Source organism: Delphinus delphis, chromosome 1, assembly GCF_949987515.2.
Source record: "Delphinus delphis chromosome 1, mDelDel1.2, whole genome shotgun sequence".
Classification (NCBI taxonomy): domain Eukaryota; kingdom Metazoa; phylum Chordata; class Mammalia; order Artiodactyla; family Delphinidae; genus Delphinus; species Delphinus delphis.
In genome coordinates this window covers 99468825-99486682 of record NC_082683.1, presented here as the reverse complement: position 1 = coordinate 99486682, position 17858 = coordinate 99468825, and the positions used below count along the sequence as shown (strand labels likewise).

The window sequence follows — 17858 nt, the reverse complement described above, 5'->3', positions numbered from 1 at the left end:
CTTTAGAAGGAAGAATCAGCAGAGTGTGGGACAGAGTCTGGGCAGAGTGCAGAGCAGGCTAGAGAAGGGAAAAGAGCAGAGGCAGGGATGTCACAGTGTCTTAGAATGAGAAGGGGCCTCCGAGAGCAGCCAGACGAACTCGTGTCCACAAAGAAATCCCCCTACAGAATCTTGGACAGAGGGGAGATTTATGTAGAACCTTAGATACAAAGGTATGCGAGTGGTACAGGAGGAAGGGAAAAGAAAGGAATAATCAAAAATTAAAAGACCTGAAAACTGACTAGATTAGAGGATCATGGGGGGCACGGGGGACATGAACACACATTACGGTACAAGGAATTTTAACATGGAAGACTGACCCTTCGCAATTCTGTTGCTTTTGGCTTCTCATAAATTTTACAAGATCAGGAAAAATGAGATGAGCATTATTTAACGGTTACCTTGTAATTCATAAACAAAGACCATGAACCGGTGCTATTCAAAAATGGTTCCTAATTAGAAATTCTTAATGATCAAAGGCAGCCTTAAAGCAAGGCAAGACACTAAGTACGTCTTATGCCCTATTTACTGGCCATTCCGATGCACTCCCCTTCCCCCATTTGTAAAGCAGCTACCAGAACGAAGCCCTGCCTGCGAGGCAAGGCACACTATGGCACGGGCCTGACATGAAAGGCTTGATATCAACAGTGACTTTCTTGGAACCCTTTAGAGGATTTTCTCTCACTCAAGCAGAGACTTAAGACATTATTTTAAGAAAATAAGATCTGAAAAGCATTACCAATGTCTTTTGCTCTGGGTGCTTGCTCCTCCAGCACATAAATAAATGGCCACCACTCACTAGCTGTATTATTTTTCTTGAGCTACTGACGACTTTATAATAAACTGTCTTTTAAATTCATTAAATGGAAAAGGTAAAAAATGAGACTCCCGAGCGTATGAATGGTTCTATCACTGCAGTGGTTCTGGCAATGCTGGAGGAAGCCACTGCCTTCTACAGGCTCTGTGTCCCTCAGATCAGTTTGGGGAAGGCAGGTCTACTGGTTCCTTACCTTCTTCAGCAATGACTGTTAGTGTGACGGTGACACCGGCATCTTTGATCAGCTGAACAATGTTATCATGGGACAGTTCAACAATGGACTGCCCATTCACTGCAGAGATATGATCTCCAACTTTCAGCTTCCCACAGCGATCAGCTGGACTTCCTTCTATGACTCGGCCAATTTTATGAGGAATAACTATGGGAAAAAAATCCCCAGGTTTTTCAATTATTTAACATATCTTGGAGTGTTGGATTTATCATCATCATCATCACCATCATGAAAAATTCAACATAATAACATCAAAGAAAATTCTTTAAAGATATATCAAAAAACCACCACCTGTGATCATCCTATCCAAATGCAACTACTTTCATATTATCTTCCACTCTTTCTCCACAGGCATAGATACTCTTTACACAGTTGCAATCATAGCATATAAACCTTTTTGCTTCTTTCCACTTACCAGAAACCTTTTTCCAATTTTTATAATGTCATCCTAATGATCCAGTTTAAAGGCTACTGACCTCAGTGATACTTATGAGAATATCTCATGTTTCTTGTTTGCTGTTGGCTGTTTAGGCTGCATCATGTTTTTGGCTATTTTAGAAACGGCTACAATGAGATCATCTTTGGTTCTGTTGAAGGGGCATTTACTCCCACAAGGAATCTTGTTAATAAATGCAGTTCAAAATCAAGTTTAGGACTCAGATTGGTCAGAAATCCAGTTACAGTGAAATGACTGCTCATTAAAATGAATCATACTTATTTCTAGGGCAAAATTAATTCCTTTTATTTAATGCCTTTAGATTTTTTTAAAAATCAGAAAAGCGGAGTGGAATTAGAACATTAATGTTTAACATTAAGATTATTTGGCTTATGGATAAAATCATACCCTGAATGCACAAAGCTGAATCTAAGACGTTTGCAAAGACACTCTGTGCAGCTCTATTATATCTCTAGCATAATGCTAAAGGCTTTCTTAGAGTAACTACTACGACACTTCACTGTTACTAAGCCTTAAAATGAGTTCTCAGACATTCAGGAAATCTTGTCAAAATATCTTTCACCATTTAATAAGGGGCATTTGTACTGAGAAACAAATGTTCCTTCTATGTTCTCTAAGAATTTCTTTGCCTAGGTCAGTAAATTTATCAGGCATTTGAGCTCCTGCTGAATATGTAGCCTTATTGTTATGAATAAGGATAATTTAATATTTTAAAATGGCACTGTGATTATGTTTAATTTCCATAGTAAAATGGGCTCCTTACTAGGATTTCTAAATTATATCTAGGTGTATGTTAGGGCCTTTTTTTTTTTTTTTTTTTTTTTTTTTGCGGTACGCGGGCCTCTCACTGCTGTGGCCTCTCCCGCTGCGGAGTACAGGCTCCAGGCGCGCAGGCTCAGCGGCCATGGCTCACGGGCCCAGCCGCTCCGCGGCATGTGGGATCTTCCCGGACCGGGGCACGAACCCGTGTCCCCTGCATCGGCAGGCGGACTCTCAACCACTGCGCCACCAGGGAAGCCCTAGGGCCATTTTAATAGACCTTCATTTGGACTGGAAGTTATTCTCGGCCATGATTTATGTCCCCATGGACAGTGAATGCCATTCCTTGGCTCTTCTAGGATTATACATTGGGAGCCTTTATCTTAAAAATGAGGAAGTGACTGTTGGAAGCAAGTGCCTTTTAGCTCTGAATTATATCAAGCACTTACTATGCCATTTTCCCTATAAACTAATTAGAAAAGCTCCAGAGCAGCATGGGCCATGTCCTGTGCCTGGCAGCATGAGCTGATTGCCCTGATAGTACGACAGGTGGCACATCAGAAACATAGGGAGAATCACACAGAGGCCCTGTGGTGACCTTCTAAATCAATATCTTAGTTACTCTCCTTCTTAGAAGAGATTTACTTGTACACAGTGTTCATTCCAGATCCCCTGAGAGGAAGATCATTCAGCTCCCTGGAACACTGAAAGGGGTTTGTTCAGACTTGGGAAAGCATCACACAACATGAATCTCTGATGTCTCAGGGGTTCCTTTCTCATCCTGTGAGCAATGTGGTCAAAAGGAATTGGCAAATCTTGGTACAGAACTTCACAAAGGGTTAATCGCCGAGGTGAGAGAAGATAAAAGTAGTCAGATTGTTATTTTCTTGACATAGCAGCACCACCAAAACAGCTAAAAATAGTAGACCAGTAGAAAGATAACTTCTGAACATTCTCTGAATAGACTGGGAAGTTTTCAGAGTAACTGCATGGCTAAGGAAACGTCTAAGTCCTGCCTTGTTGTTGGTATATGCAAACTCTATAGGCATCTGCCATAAAGCCCATTTATCCGTCTTCAATCATCTTGGTCTAAATCTGTCTCACAGACTGGCTAGTCCAGCTGCTGGGATCACTTCAGTGCTCTTAAAACATTTCTTTTCAGGAAAAGAAAGGACAGTAACTGGAAATGTCCCCTTCTCAAAGAAATCCTTTGCAACCAGAACTGAAAAGTATATAGTAACAGAAACACTGAAACCTCTGAAGTACTGGCAATGCAAAAACTAGCCAAGTCCTTTTCATCTTCAATAGAGGTCTTTTCTAAGTGCTTCATTCATGTAGGTCTGACACAAACTGGGTCCAGGGCAAGAAGGATGCTGGGCCTGGATCCCTGATCTTTGAAAAAGCCAACAGTAGAGAATCTTAGAATTTTATAACTGGTATTAGAGGTGCTACTGGGAACTCGTCTTGTGACAAATGTCAGCAGTAAATATATTTCGGCAAAAGGGAAAAAAACCCCAACAATCTACACTGTGCAGAATACCAATCTATATCAAGACAAGATCCATAAAGAATGATCTATTCTGACAGACAGGTTTCTGTCCTTTTCACCTGTGCTAACTCTTTTCTAAACCAAACTTTCATTGTTATGCAGTTTGCAGCAACACTCATTTCCTGCCACCATTAGTTGCTGCCTCAATCCTACATTTTAATTGGGCTTTCTTTCCTATCTCATTACTCAAATATTGATAAACTTTTTAACGTTTCTTTAAAAAAAAAAAAGGTCAAGAGGCAGTGGCAATTTTATAAATAATGATGATAACAATGGTAGCAGAAACTACAATAAGCAACAGCAGCTAGCATTTATTGAAGGTCCAGGCAAAGGGCTTCACACGCAGTATCTCCTTTAATCCGCACAAACACACGAGACAGGAAGTGTTATCATCATCCTCATTTCACAGTGGAAACTGGAGCTCTTGGAGGCTAAGTAAGTAATGTGCCCAAGATCAGACAGCTATTAAAAGACATAAGCAGGTCTAGAATCCAAGTTTGTCTGATTACAAAGCCCAGCACTTAATGACACTGTCTTATACAGAGATCTAGCATCTATGGTAAGTAAAACCATCAAAATAGTAAGAAGAAATTTAAACAAATACATATAAAAAGATTTTAAAAATTTAAATATAAACAAATAAATATACACAAATAAAATATTTAATATATAATGTATTGAAGTATAATAATATAAATTTTAAACAAACAAGTATAAAAATATGTTAAACATATTTAAGTAACATAATTTATTTTACTGAATTCCTCTAATTTATTTTACTGAATTCCTCTATATCTCCTAGTTTTATGGTGAACACTAGACTGTCACCTAATTTTTGTGGTGCTAGAAAAGGAGTATCCTCAATATGAAAAGTGGTTAGCATCTATCATGTTGAGTAATAATCTTTCACTATTTTTGTTAATCTGAATGCCTGGGATTATTGCATGGAATTAGAATGAGAATATGATTATCTAAAATGGAAATCAGTATTTTGAAAAACAAATAACCAATGATACAAAATAAACTCCACCTAAATGCTGCTTCCTTTTATTTTTCTGACACAGGCCACATGATCATCCTCAAAGCATCAGTGACAGTTCCAGTTCCAAGCGTTACCATAGCAACGGCTTTTGGAAAATGGAAACTAGTATCAGTGAGCAGTGACCTGATACTATAGTAATAACTCATCCATGTCACGGAATCTTCTTCCTCTACACAACTGCATTAATTCCAGCAAGATTTTTGCAAATTGGTTTGGCTCACAACACTTTACTGAAAGTGTTTTCTTTTTTTACTAAGGTTTTAGTGACCATCTAGTCTAAAAGGATCTCACTACCCAAGATATAATCAAATCCACTGGCAAAGGCAAGAATGCATTTTCATGTGGTCAAAGATTTTTATCACTTGACTTGGAAAAATAAAGCTACCAGACAAGCATAATACATAAATATTAATTTGCTGGTTCTCATCTTACATTCATTTGGATTTTACAATTATATTTAAAGATGATTATTTCTTAGAAACATAAAGACATGACAAATATTTAATTTGCTGAATCATAACTGCCCTGAACATACTAGAGGTAATTCCTCCTTTGTTGAGGGAATTAATACACATACTCATCCTTCTCAGACAACATTCTGTTAAGCTGGGTTCAGGATATTTAATTTTTCAAGGTTCTGACAAAATTTTTACCTTTCAATGAAGCATATAAAGTAAGAATGCCTCTTATCATTCAAGAAGGTCGCTTTATAGCTGGAATATGGCGGTCATTATTAAATAACATGAAAGGACTATTTAAGACATATTTGGGTCAAGATTTTTCTGGTAATCTGTTTTACTTCTTCTCAATTGTTTCTAGCATTTAATTCATTTCTGCATACACGATTTCCCCTAATTTGAAAAAAAACCCTGTGCCCCCATAATTTTAAAAATTCAGCATTGTCCTTTCACTAAAGCAATTAGGTCACATCCCTGACATACTGCCACAATATAATCTTGATGTAAACCAAGCTACTAATAAGACTTATTTTATGGAATCTGAGATAGATAGATAAACCCGAAGCCTGGAAGGTTTGATTCAGATTACCTAATTTTTTTTTTATAATACAGTCAATTTCCTTTTTTTTTTAACTTTTTTATTTTTTTCTTGATGTGGACCATTTTTAAAGTCTTCATTGAATTTTCTGTGTTTTATGTTTTGACTTTTTAGCTGTGAGGCATGTGGGATCTTAGCTCCCCGACCAGGGATTGAACCCACAGCCCCTGCATTAGAAGGTGAAATCTTAACCACTGGACCACCAGGGAAGTCCCCAGATTACCTAATTTTGAAAATAAAGAAAATATTCAGCATTTTAAAAAAAGAGAACTCTCTGAGGCAATTTATATCACTACATGATTCCTAAGTAGTTTCAGAAACCCCAGCAGGCAACTCAGAAAACTGGAATCGTAGGGAGGGATAACAGGACATAGGAGCCCTTACCTCCTGGAGGTGGCTTGCTTTTGGAAGTGAGAATGACAAAGCCAAATCCTTCATTTTCTTTTCGTTGCAAGACAACATCATAGGCCTCCTGGGGAGCAGGCCTGGCTGGGACCTCTGCTCGGTTCAGGCGGGGAGAGCCATTCTGTGTTGAAAGGAAGGCTTGAGAGCTGTCATCCTCAGGTTGTTTCTCTATAATAAACATGATCAATTTTGATATTTCTGGAATATCATAACTTTTGATAACTAAAGTGTTTTTGTGCTAAGCCTTTCACAAGAAAATTTAGCTTCTAATAACATAAAGAATAGAAAAGCAGCACCTCCACCCACGTGAGCTCTGGACCTAATTTGAGTGCAGATGTAGGCGGCAGCAGTCCAGCTGACTTCTTAAATGCTCTTTAAGTACATAGTTGGAAAAATGCAAAATGTTACCTCACTTTAAAGGAAGTTTTTCAAAGCTTCTGTGAAATTTGATAGTCAAAAAATCCTTCTTGAAATTATTTTAATTCCAGCAAGGTTTTTAACCTGGACCAGTAATTTTTTAAAAAGTTGATAATGAATAACAACATAGTAAACTTCCTTTTAAAATCAACTTTAAATATAATTTAGTGCAGTGACTGACACTCATGACGTCTGAGAGGTCACTGCATCAGGATAGAGATGATGCCCATTACAGGTTGAGAACAGTTTGCCATCTACACAGAATTTATCTTTTACAATGTGTTTTACAACTGCAGGTTCCTGATGGGTGATACCGGATGAGTTAACCGTTAGCAGTTCTCAGGCATACAACAAGCTGTCCACATGAACAGCAAACTCTCCTAGGCACAGAATAGGTCATATGGAATTCCTAGCAAATGGGCAGTTAACCTACACCTTTTTCTCCTATTCAAGATAACATCATAATGTGAGAAAGAATGACACAAGTTAGTCCTAACTGATTTCAAAAAAACAGCAAGTTTTGTGCCATAATTTGATACAAAACATCATAAACAACAACCACAACAACATTGCTATCGATGAATATGCATTTACAAGGTCTCTTTGGGTCAAAATCTATGTGATTCTGAGAATATGTTTTTGCACCTCGACAAAGTGTCACCAACATCCAATCATTAATAAAAAGAAAGGTTATTTTTGATATAATGCATGGTTAGAATGAATTAGCTAAAATGCTTCCAGTAATATCAAACTACAATGAAACTTCTTCATGATGCTTTCCAGGAGGGAGCCAACCTCTAGTTGTATAGCATCACATTTTTTACTCTGTGTAGTTATGTTCTGACTTCAGCATAACCAAATGGAGGCAACACTGCATTAAAATCTGTATGCATCACGGAATACCTGATATTTAGGAAGGGAGGTGGGCCTTTACTTTGTTGTTATTTACTTATTTATTTGGCTGTGCCAGGTCTTAGCTGCAGCACGCGGGATCTTCGTTGCCGCGTGCGGGATCTTTTAGTTGTGGCATGAGGGATCTTTAGCTTCAGCAATGCAGGCTCTTAGTTGCAGCAAGCAGGATCTAGTTCCCTGACCAGGGATCGAACCCGGGCCCCTGCATTGGGAGCAGGGAGTCTTAACCACTGGACCACGAGGGAAGTCCCTGGGCCTTTACTTTGGACGTTGCAATCAAAAACACGGTGCCTCATTTTTAAGAGTAATGCAACTATTCATCAAGTCGACAGATTTTTTTATGTCCACTCTGTGCCAGGCAGGCATTTTCTAAATACTGGGGACACAGCACATAACTAAATGGATGAAACTCCCAAACTACATGAGGCTTACACTCTTGTGGTGCCACAGGGTTATCTTTTAAAAATTTTTAAGTGGCAAGAATTCACTTTGAAAAATTTCTACTTAATATTCACAAAACTACTGAAGAGAAAATACATGAGATTTTCATACCCTAGTGTAATGGTTTAGACCCCAAGCTCTGTAATTAAACTACCTGCTTTAATCCTGGTCCTACTACCTACCACCTATGTGTTTCTCAACCTTTCTGTGAGTAACTAGAATAATGATAGTGTTTACATCATAGTGTTCTAAAGAGTAAGTAAAAAAATCAGTATGTCTGGGACGTGGTAAGCACACAAATGTTAAATTATATTATACTAAAACTTGTCAAGTAGAAACATTCTGTCCTCTGAATATTTAGGATCATCAGGATCCAAAATCTTTTGATATTCAGCTAATGGGATATCTTGGTATGACTAAATAACTTTGTTTTTCAGAAAACAGATTGAAGCTGATACTCTGATCTACAATGCCACATTGGCAAATTCATCAATATATATTAATATAATCTTAATATAGAGGCCCAAAATTTATTTCTCTTTTTTGATAGTAGTAGTATTATTTCTGAATCCTTTTGACCTTACATGGCTTTCCACAATGAGGCCTTGGATCACACCAAATGAGTTATCTCATACACTATTAAACATAATAAAATAACCTGCAAAAAAGAAACCCCAAAAAACTCCCCAAAAATGTGGACTAAGTTTCTTTGTTTCTTTTTTAACTTATCAGAGTAGGAACAGGTTCACATACCACTGTAGAAGATCTTTCTTCTGACAGTTAATAACACATGGCCATTTCGAGCAGCAGTCGTCATTAGGTCTAGCACTTGTTTGTGTGATTTCCCTTTAACAGGAATTCCATCAATGCACATCAGCTCATCAGCTGCACGGAGACGACCATCTTTCTCAGCTGCACCCAGAGGAATGATGGCCCCAATGTATACCTGATAAGACATAAGGTGTAGGTTGGTCTATACAGTCTACTAAGATGTACTAAGATCCTTAACTACCAAGTTAAGTACTTCCTGACTCAGAACTGTGCAAACCAATAGATTTTTGCATTTCAACAAGAAAACTGTCATATTTTAGAAAGGTGAAATCTTAGAAATTGACCATTCTCCAAAACGGCACTTCAAACGACCACACCACATAATCTCTTCTGGATTTGCTGGGTTAGGGACAAGGAAGACAGAAAATACCAAGTATTTCAATAACTTAAAAAATACTACTATCGCTTTTATTACTATAATAAAACAAAAACATTAAACTCAGAAAATGCAATTTTGTGGAGTAGCTACTAGTAAAGTCCACTGAATGTCATCAGGAAAGATTTTTTTTGTACACTGTTCATAGCAACTGGAATAATTCTTACAATACTCCCATTACATAAGGCTATTAGTACAAGTTTAGTATATGCAAAAGAGAAATATGTCTTGTTTCTAAATTATAAAGCAGTAAGTATTTTAAGGGAACAGAGTGACCTAAGATTCACTTGCATCTAGGTGAACAGATCTAATTCATTCTGTTTGCCAGCAATTAGAATCCTATAATTCAGTAATCCTAAATGTTTGGGCTAGTTTCAGAGCTGCTAGAACCCTACATTTAAGAGAAGATAAAGTGAAAGCATTTCCTCTAAGATCAGGAGCAAGATAAGGATGCTCAGTCTTGTCACTTTTATTCTACAGAGTATTGGAAGTCCTAGCTACAGCAATCAGGCAAGAAAAAGAAATAAAAGGAATCCAAATTGGAAAGGAAGAAGTAAAACTGTCACTGTTTGCAGATGACATGATAGTATACGTAGAAAATCCTACATATATGTAGAAATCCCTGCCACCAGAAAACAAAACTACTAGAGTTCATCAATGAATTCGGTAAGGCTGCAGGATACAAAATTAATATACAGAAATCTGTTGCATTTCTATACACTAATAATGAACTGTCAGAAAGGGAAATTAAGGAAACAATCCTATTTACCATTGCATCAAAAAGAACAAAATACCTAGGAATAAACCTACTAAGGAGGTAAAAGACCTGTACTTGGAAGACTATAAGTCACTGATGAAAGAAATTGGAGACGACACAAACAGACGGAAAGATATACTGTGTTATTGGGCTGGAAGAATTAATATTGTTAAAATGACCATACTACCAAAAGCAATCTACAGATTCAATGCAATCCCTATCAAAATACCAAGGGCATTTTTCACAGAACTAGAACAAATTTTTTTTTAAATTTGTATGGAAACACAAAAGATCCCAAATGGCCAAAACAATCTTGAGAAAGAAGAACAGAGCTGGAGGAATCCCTGACTTCCCTGACTTCAGACTATACTACAAAGCTACACTAATCAAAACAGTATGGTACTGGCACAAAAACAGACACATAGATCAATGGAACAGAACAGAGAGCCCAGAGATAAACCCACACACTTATGGCCAATTAATCTAGGACAAAGGAGGCAAGAATATACAATGGAGAAAAAGTCTCTTCAATAAGTGGTGCCGGGAAAACTGGACAGCTACATGCAAAAGAATGAAATTAGAACACTCTCTAATACCATATACAAAAATAAACTCAAAATGGATTAAAGATCCAAGTGTAAGATGGGATACTCTAAAACTGCTAGAGGAAAACATAGGCAAAACATTCTTTGACATGAATCGCAGCAATATTTTTTTGGATCCATTTTCTAGAGTAATGGAAATAAGGACAAAAATAAATCGGACGTAATTAAACTTAAAAGTTTTTGTACAGCAAAGGAAACCATAAACAAAACAAAAAGACAACCTACAAACTGGGAAAAAATATTTGCAAATGATGAGACCAATGAGGGATTAATATCCAAAATATACATACAGCTCATACAGCTTAATATCCCAAAAAACACAACCCAATTAAAAAATGGGCAGAAGACCTGAACAGACATTTTTCCAAAGAGGAAATGCAGATGGCCCACAGGCACATGAAACAATGCTCAACATTGCTAATCATCAGGCAAGTCAAAACCACAATAAGGTATCAACTCACACCTGTCAAAATGGTTATCATCAAAAAGTCTACAAATAACAAATGTTGGCAAGGATATGGAGGAAAGGGAAATCTTTTACAATGTTAGTGGGAATATAAATTGGTGCAGCTACTGTCAAAAACAGCATGGAGGTTTCTCAAAAAACAAAAATAGCACTACCATATGACACAGCAATTCCACTCCTGGGTATATATCTAAAAGAAATGAAAACACTAACTCGAAAAGATACATGTACCCCAACGTTCATAACAGCATTATTTACAATTGCCAAGATATGGAAGCAACCTAAGTGTCCATCAACAGATGAATGGATAAAGAAGATGTGATCTATATCTATATACACACATATATGTGCAATGGAATACTACTAGGCCATAAAAAAGAATGAAATTTTGCCATTTGAAACAACATGAATGGACTTGAAGGACATTATGCTAAGTGAAATAAGTCAGACAAATACTGTATGATATCACTTATATGTGGAATATATCACTTATATGTAGAAAAATACAAAATACTGGTGAATATAACAAAAATGAAGCAGACTCATAGATATAGAAAGCAAACTAGTGGTTACCGGTGGGGAGAGGGAAGTGGAGAGGGGCAATATGGGCATAAGGGATTAAGAGGTACAAACTATTATATATGAAATAAGATACGAGGATATATTGTACAAAACAGGGAATATAGTCAATATCTTATAATAATTATAAATGGAGTATAACCTTTAGAAATTGTGAATCACTATATTGTACACCTGTAACTTATATAACATTGTACATCAACTATACTTCAATTAAAAAGGAGAGAAGAGAAGAGAAAGGTTTCTCCCAAGCTGTTTGAGAAAAATTCTTAAAATGCCTAAGTGAACGAACACTATGAGTATCAACAAAATAGGAAGTGACAAACTATATCTACGAAACTACATCTACCATCAGAAACAATCAAGAGAAATATAACTAGTCTGGAGGAGGTACGGTCCAACATGTTGTTGTAAGAAGATCCTGAACTCACCTCCTCCCATGGACACATGGAATCTATAGCTACATGTGGAACAATTCCCTCTGAAAAAGATTTGAAAATTAGCTGAACAATTCCTTCACAAGAAATGGTAAAAGGGCCACACTGAGATGGGTAGGAAAGGCAGAGACATGGTCTGCCAAACCCTACCCCCCAACACAGTGACCTATAATCAGAGGCATCTCACAAAGCTGGAGCTTCTCCCTAAGGAGTGAGGGGTTCGTGCCTCACATCATGCAACTTAACCGTTGGATCTGCAATGGAGAGATGGACCTCCAAAATGTCTGGCTTGGAAAACCAAAGGGCCTCACATCCAGGGGACCCAAAGGGCTATAGGGAACTGAGATACTTTTCTTAAAGGGTTTACACACAGACTCACTCACCCCGGGGACCAGCGCAAAAGCAGCAGTTTGAAAACTGCCTAGACTGTATGTGAAGGAGATTCATTTGCTACTCTTAAAGCATCTGCTGAAGGGCTGGAGCTCTACTGGGACTCTCTCCAGGGATAGAGGTGCTAGCAGGCACCAATTTTTGTTCCCTCCCTCTACTCTGCTGTGCCAGTGGATGCACCCTGGCCCTACACTCTCCTACTGCCCCGCTAATGCTAGTGGGTATGCCCTGGCCGTGAACTCTCTGGCTGCTTAGCTAAAGCTGGTGGGCACATGTAGTCTACACAGGGGTCATTCCTTAATTGCTTGGCACTGGTGGCCAGGGCAGCCTGCATTCTTGAGTCCCATGAGACTGTAACAATAAGAGAGATAGTTCTTGACAAGCTCCCACCCCCATGGCACTACACAGACTGCAGACTGAAACACTGCCCCCCAACCCCAGTCTTTTTGTGAAAAAGGCCTATTTACTTGTCCTAGCTTGAGGGGCAGGGTTCAGCTTTGCCACACATCTAGAGGCTACAGAGGTGCTTTCAGGGAACAGAGGCTGGAGATGCCATCTTTGCACTCTTCCCTGGCTTCACTATGGCTCTCTGGTACCTCCCAGAAACGAGCTTATAAACTTGTTTGAAGTCCTGATTTTTGCAACTGTCACCCAGGTGATACCTTCAGATCTCCTGGTCTGGAGGCCAGCAGAGTTTACAACTGCAGTCCCACAGGACTGTGTATGTTGACATAGTTTAAAAGCTGCTGCCTGAGGGTATGGCTTCCAATCAGCCTGAAGCTAGATGCTTGCTGACTGAGGTCCCTCCCTTTGGAACACTGAGAGGTCTTGGCACACCCTCAGCGACTGGGACTTATTGAGAATAAATCAGGCTGCTTAGACAATCACAAAGGTTGGAGAGACAACCAAGAGCTAGGGCAAAGTTGAAAGATAAGCTCATTTCCTAAACAAGGTCACTCCTTCAAGACTGGGAGAGGTAGCTGCTTCACCTAATACATAGAAACAAAAATAGAGAGTTAAGCAAAATGAGGAAACAGAGAAATATGTTCCAAATGAAAGAACAAAATAAAACCTAAGGAAAAAAACCTTAATGAAATGGAGATAAGTAATTTGCCAGATAAAGAGTTCAAAGTAATGGTCATAAAGATGCTTACTGAATGTGGGAGAAGAATGCATAAACACAGTGAGAACTTCAATAAAGAGACAGAAAATATAAGAAAGTACTACACAGAAGTCATGGAGCTGAAGAATACAATAACTGAACCGAAAATTACACTCGGGGGATTCAACAGCAGACTGGATAAAACAGAAGAAAGAATCAGTGATCTAGAAGACAGGGCCATGGAACTCACCCAACAAGAGCAGCAAAAGAAAAAAATAAGATGAAAAAAAGTGAGGATAGCCCAAGGTACCTATGGAATGACTTCAAGCAGAAAAACATTTGCATTATAGGGGTGCCAGAAGAAGAGAGAGAGAAAGGAGGAGAAAACTTACCTGAAGAAATAATGGCTGTGAAAACTTCCCTAACCTGGGGAAAGAGACAGACATCCAGATCCAGAAAGCCCAGAGAGTTCCCAAAAAAGACAAACTCAAAAAGATCCACACAGAGATACATTATAATTAAAATGTCAAAAGTTAAAGAGTGAATCTTAAAAGCAGCAAGAGGAAAACAACTTGTTACATACAAAGGAACCCCCAAAAGACTATGAGCAGATTTTTTCAGCAGAAACTTTGCAGTCCAGAAGTGAGTGGCATGATATATTCAAAGTGCTGAAAGGAAAAAACTTCCAACCAAGAATACTCTACTCAGCAAAATTATCATTCAGAATTGAAGGACAGATGGAGTTTTCCAGACAAGAAACCGTCAAAGGAGTTCTTCATCACTAAACTGACCTTATGAGAAATGTGAAAGGGACTACTTTAGCTGAAAAGAAAGGGCATTAATTAGCAACAAGGAAACATATGAAAGTATAAATCTCATGGGTAAGGTAAATATAATCACTTACGAAGCTAGTATGTAGGTTAAAAGACAAAAGTAGTAAAAATAACTATAACTAGAATAATCAGTAACGGGATACACAAAATAAAAAGATGTGAAATGGGACATCAAAAACGTAAAATGTGATGGGGGGGAGTTTTAGAATGCATTCAAATTTAACTTGCTATCAACTTAAAATAGACTGATATATATATAAGCTGTTATATGTGAGCCTCATGGTAACCACAAACAAAAACCTATAGTAGACACACAAAAGATAACAAAAATAGAATATGAGCATAACATAGAAAGCAAGAGAAGAAGAAAGGAACAGAGAGGAACTACAAAACAGCCAGAAAACAATTAACAAAATGACATGTACATACCTCTCAATAATTACTTTAAGTGTAAATGACTAAATTCTCCAATCAAAATACTTAGAGTGGCTGAATGTATAAACAAACAAGACCTATCTATATGCTGCCTATAAGACACTCACTTCAGATGTAAGGAGACACAAAGACTGAAAGCAGAGGGATGGATAAAGATGTTCTGTGCAAAAAGAAACCAAAAGAAAGCTGAGGTAGCTATACCTACATCAGACAAAATAGACTTTAAAACGAAGATTGCAATGAAAGACAAAAAGGGCATTACATAATGATAAAGGAGTCAATCCAACAAGAAGATATAACATTTGTAAATATTTATGCACCCAATATAGGAGCACCTAAATATATAAAGCAAATATTAACAGACCTGAGGGGAGAAACTGACAGTAATACAGTAATAGTAAGGAATTTTAATACTCCACTTACATCAATGACTAGATCATGCAGACATAAGATCAATCTTGGAAACGTGGGCCTTAAATGACACATTAGAAGGGATAATCTTAACAGATATATATAGAACATTCTATCCAAAAGTAGCATATTACACATTCTTCTCAAGTGGAACACTCTTCAGGACAGATCACATGTTAAGCCACAAAACAAGTCTCAATAAATTTAAGAAGACTGAAATTATATCAAGCATCTTTTCCAACCACAAGGGTATAAAAGTAGAAATCAATTATAAGAAAATTGGGAAAAACCACAAAATGTGAAGATTAAACTACATGCTACTGAACAACCAATGAATCAATGAAGAAATCAAGAGAGAAATAAAAAAATACCTTGAGACAAAAGAAAATGGATATACAACTTACCAAAATCTCTGGGATGCAGCAAAAGTAGTTCTAAGAGGGAAGTTCATAGCAATACAGGCCTACCTCAAAACAAGAAAAATCTCAAAAATTAGCTTTACACCTAAAGGAACTAGAAAAAGAACAAAAGAAGCCCAAAGTTAGTAGAAGGAAGGAAATAACAAAGATCAGAGTAGACATAAATGAGATAGAGACTAAAAAGACAATAGAAAAGTGAAACTAAGAGCAGGCTCTTTGAAAAGATAAATAAAATTGACAAACCTTTAGCTAGATTCACCAAGAAAAAAAAGAGAGCTCAAAAGTAAAATCAGAAATAAAGAGAAGTTACCCTTGACACCACCAGAAATATAAAGAATCATAAGAAACTACTATGAACAATCATATGCCAAAAAACTGGACAACCTAGAAAAAATGGATAAATTCCTAGAAACATGCAATCTTTCAAGAGTAAATCATGAAAAAGTAGAAGATCTTAACAGACCAATTACTAGTAAGGAGATTGAATCAGTAATTAAAAACCTCCCAGCAAACAAAAGTCCAGGACCTGACGGCTTCACTGGTGAATTCTACCAAACATTTATAGAAGATTTAATACCTATCCTTCTCAAACTCTTCCAAAAATTGAACAGGAGGGAACACTTCCAAACTCATTCTATGAGGCCAACATTACCCTGATACCAAAAATAGACAAGGACACCCCCAAAAAAGAAAATGACAGGCCAACATCACTGATGAACACAGATGCAAAAATCCTCAATAAAACATTAGCAAATCGAATTAAAAAGTACATTAAAAGGATCATATACCATGATCAAGTGAAATTTATTCCAGGGATGCAAGAATGGTTCAACATCTACAAATCAATCAATGTGATACACCAAATTAACAAAATGAAGGATAAAAATCATATGATCATCTCAACAGGTACAGAAAAAGCATCTGACAAAATTCAGTGTCCATTTATAACAACTCTCAGCAAAGTGTGTAGAGGGAACACTCCCCAACATAATAAAGGCCATATATGACAAGCCCACAGCTAACACCATACTCAATGGTGAAAGCTGAAAGCTTTCCCTCTAAAATCAGGAACAAGACAAAGATGCCCACTCTTGCCACTTTTATTCAACATAGTATTGGAAGTCCTAGCCATAGCAATTAGGAAAAAAAAGAAATATACATATGATGTCTTCTTTATACACACACACACACACACACACACACACACACACACACAACTACTACTCAGCCAGATCACATGTTAAGCCACAAAACAAGTCTCAATAAGTTTAAGACGACTGAAATTATATCAAGCATCTTTTCCAATCACAATGGTATAAAACTAGAAATCAATTACAAGAAGAAAATTGAGAAAATCACCAGATGCGAAGATTAAACTACATTAAAAAGAATGAAATCTTGGTAACTGCGACAACACGGATGGACCTGGGGGGCATTATGCAAGGTGAAATAAGTCAGACAGAGAAAGACAAATGCTGTGTATTCTCACTTATATGTGAAATACAAAGAACAAAATAAATAAACAAACAAACAAAACAAAACTCCTAGAACAGAATGGTGGTTGACAGTGGAAAGGGGGTTGGGGGGAGGTAGGCACAAACTTCCGTTTATAAAATAAATGAGTCATGGGGATGTAATGTACAGCATGGGGACTACAGTCAGTAATACGGTAGTGCATATTCGAAAATTGCTAAGGGAAAAATCTTAAAAGTTCTTATCACAGGAAAAAAATTTATAACTTTGGTGACGGATGGTAACTAGACTTATCGTGATGATCATTTTGTGGTGTATACAAACATCGAATCGTTATGTTGTACATCTGAAACTAATATAATGTTATATGTCAATCATAGCTCAATTAAAAAGAAAAGAAAGAAAGAAAGAAAAGAAACAATCGAGGTATTTTATATTTGCCCTATGTAGGGCAACCTGCCTTAAACGGTCTCTGATGATTATTTTAACTGTAACTGATATGACTAATTAGAACACATTTATACTCTATAAATCAAATGTTCTAGTCAGAAATAGAAAGAAGCCCGTCATTTTAAAAGAATATTGTTATTCACCTAACTTCTAAGCATGATAATAACG

The 17858-nt window shown here is 37.3% G+C and overlaps 1 protein-coding gene across 3 annotated transcripts in view; it reads right to left on the bottom strand.

The window, feature by feature from the left end:
- The window catches only part of MAGI3 (membrane associated guanylate kinase, WW and PDZ domain containing 3), a 266730-nt gene that overhangs the window by 23608 nt on the left and 225264 nt on the right, over positions 1-17858 (bottom strand). For all 3 annotated transcript variants that reach the window (XM_060027498.1, XM_060027506.1, XM_060027516.1), the window contains exons 14-16: positions 8880-9072; positions 6336-6524; positions 1050-1235 (exon numbers count right to left, since the gene is read on the bottom strand). In XM_060027498.1, coding sequence (XP_059883481.1) covers positions 1050-1235; positions 6336-6524; positions 8880-9072 — 568 coding nt within the window. The remainder of the gene's footprint in view (positions 1-1049; positions 1236-6335; positions 6525-8879; positions 9073-17858) is intronic.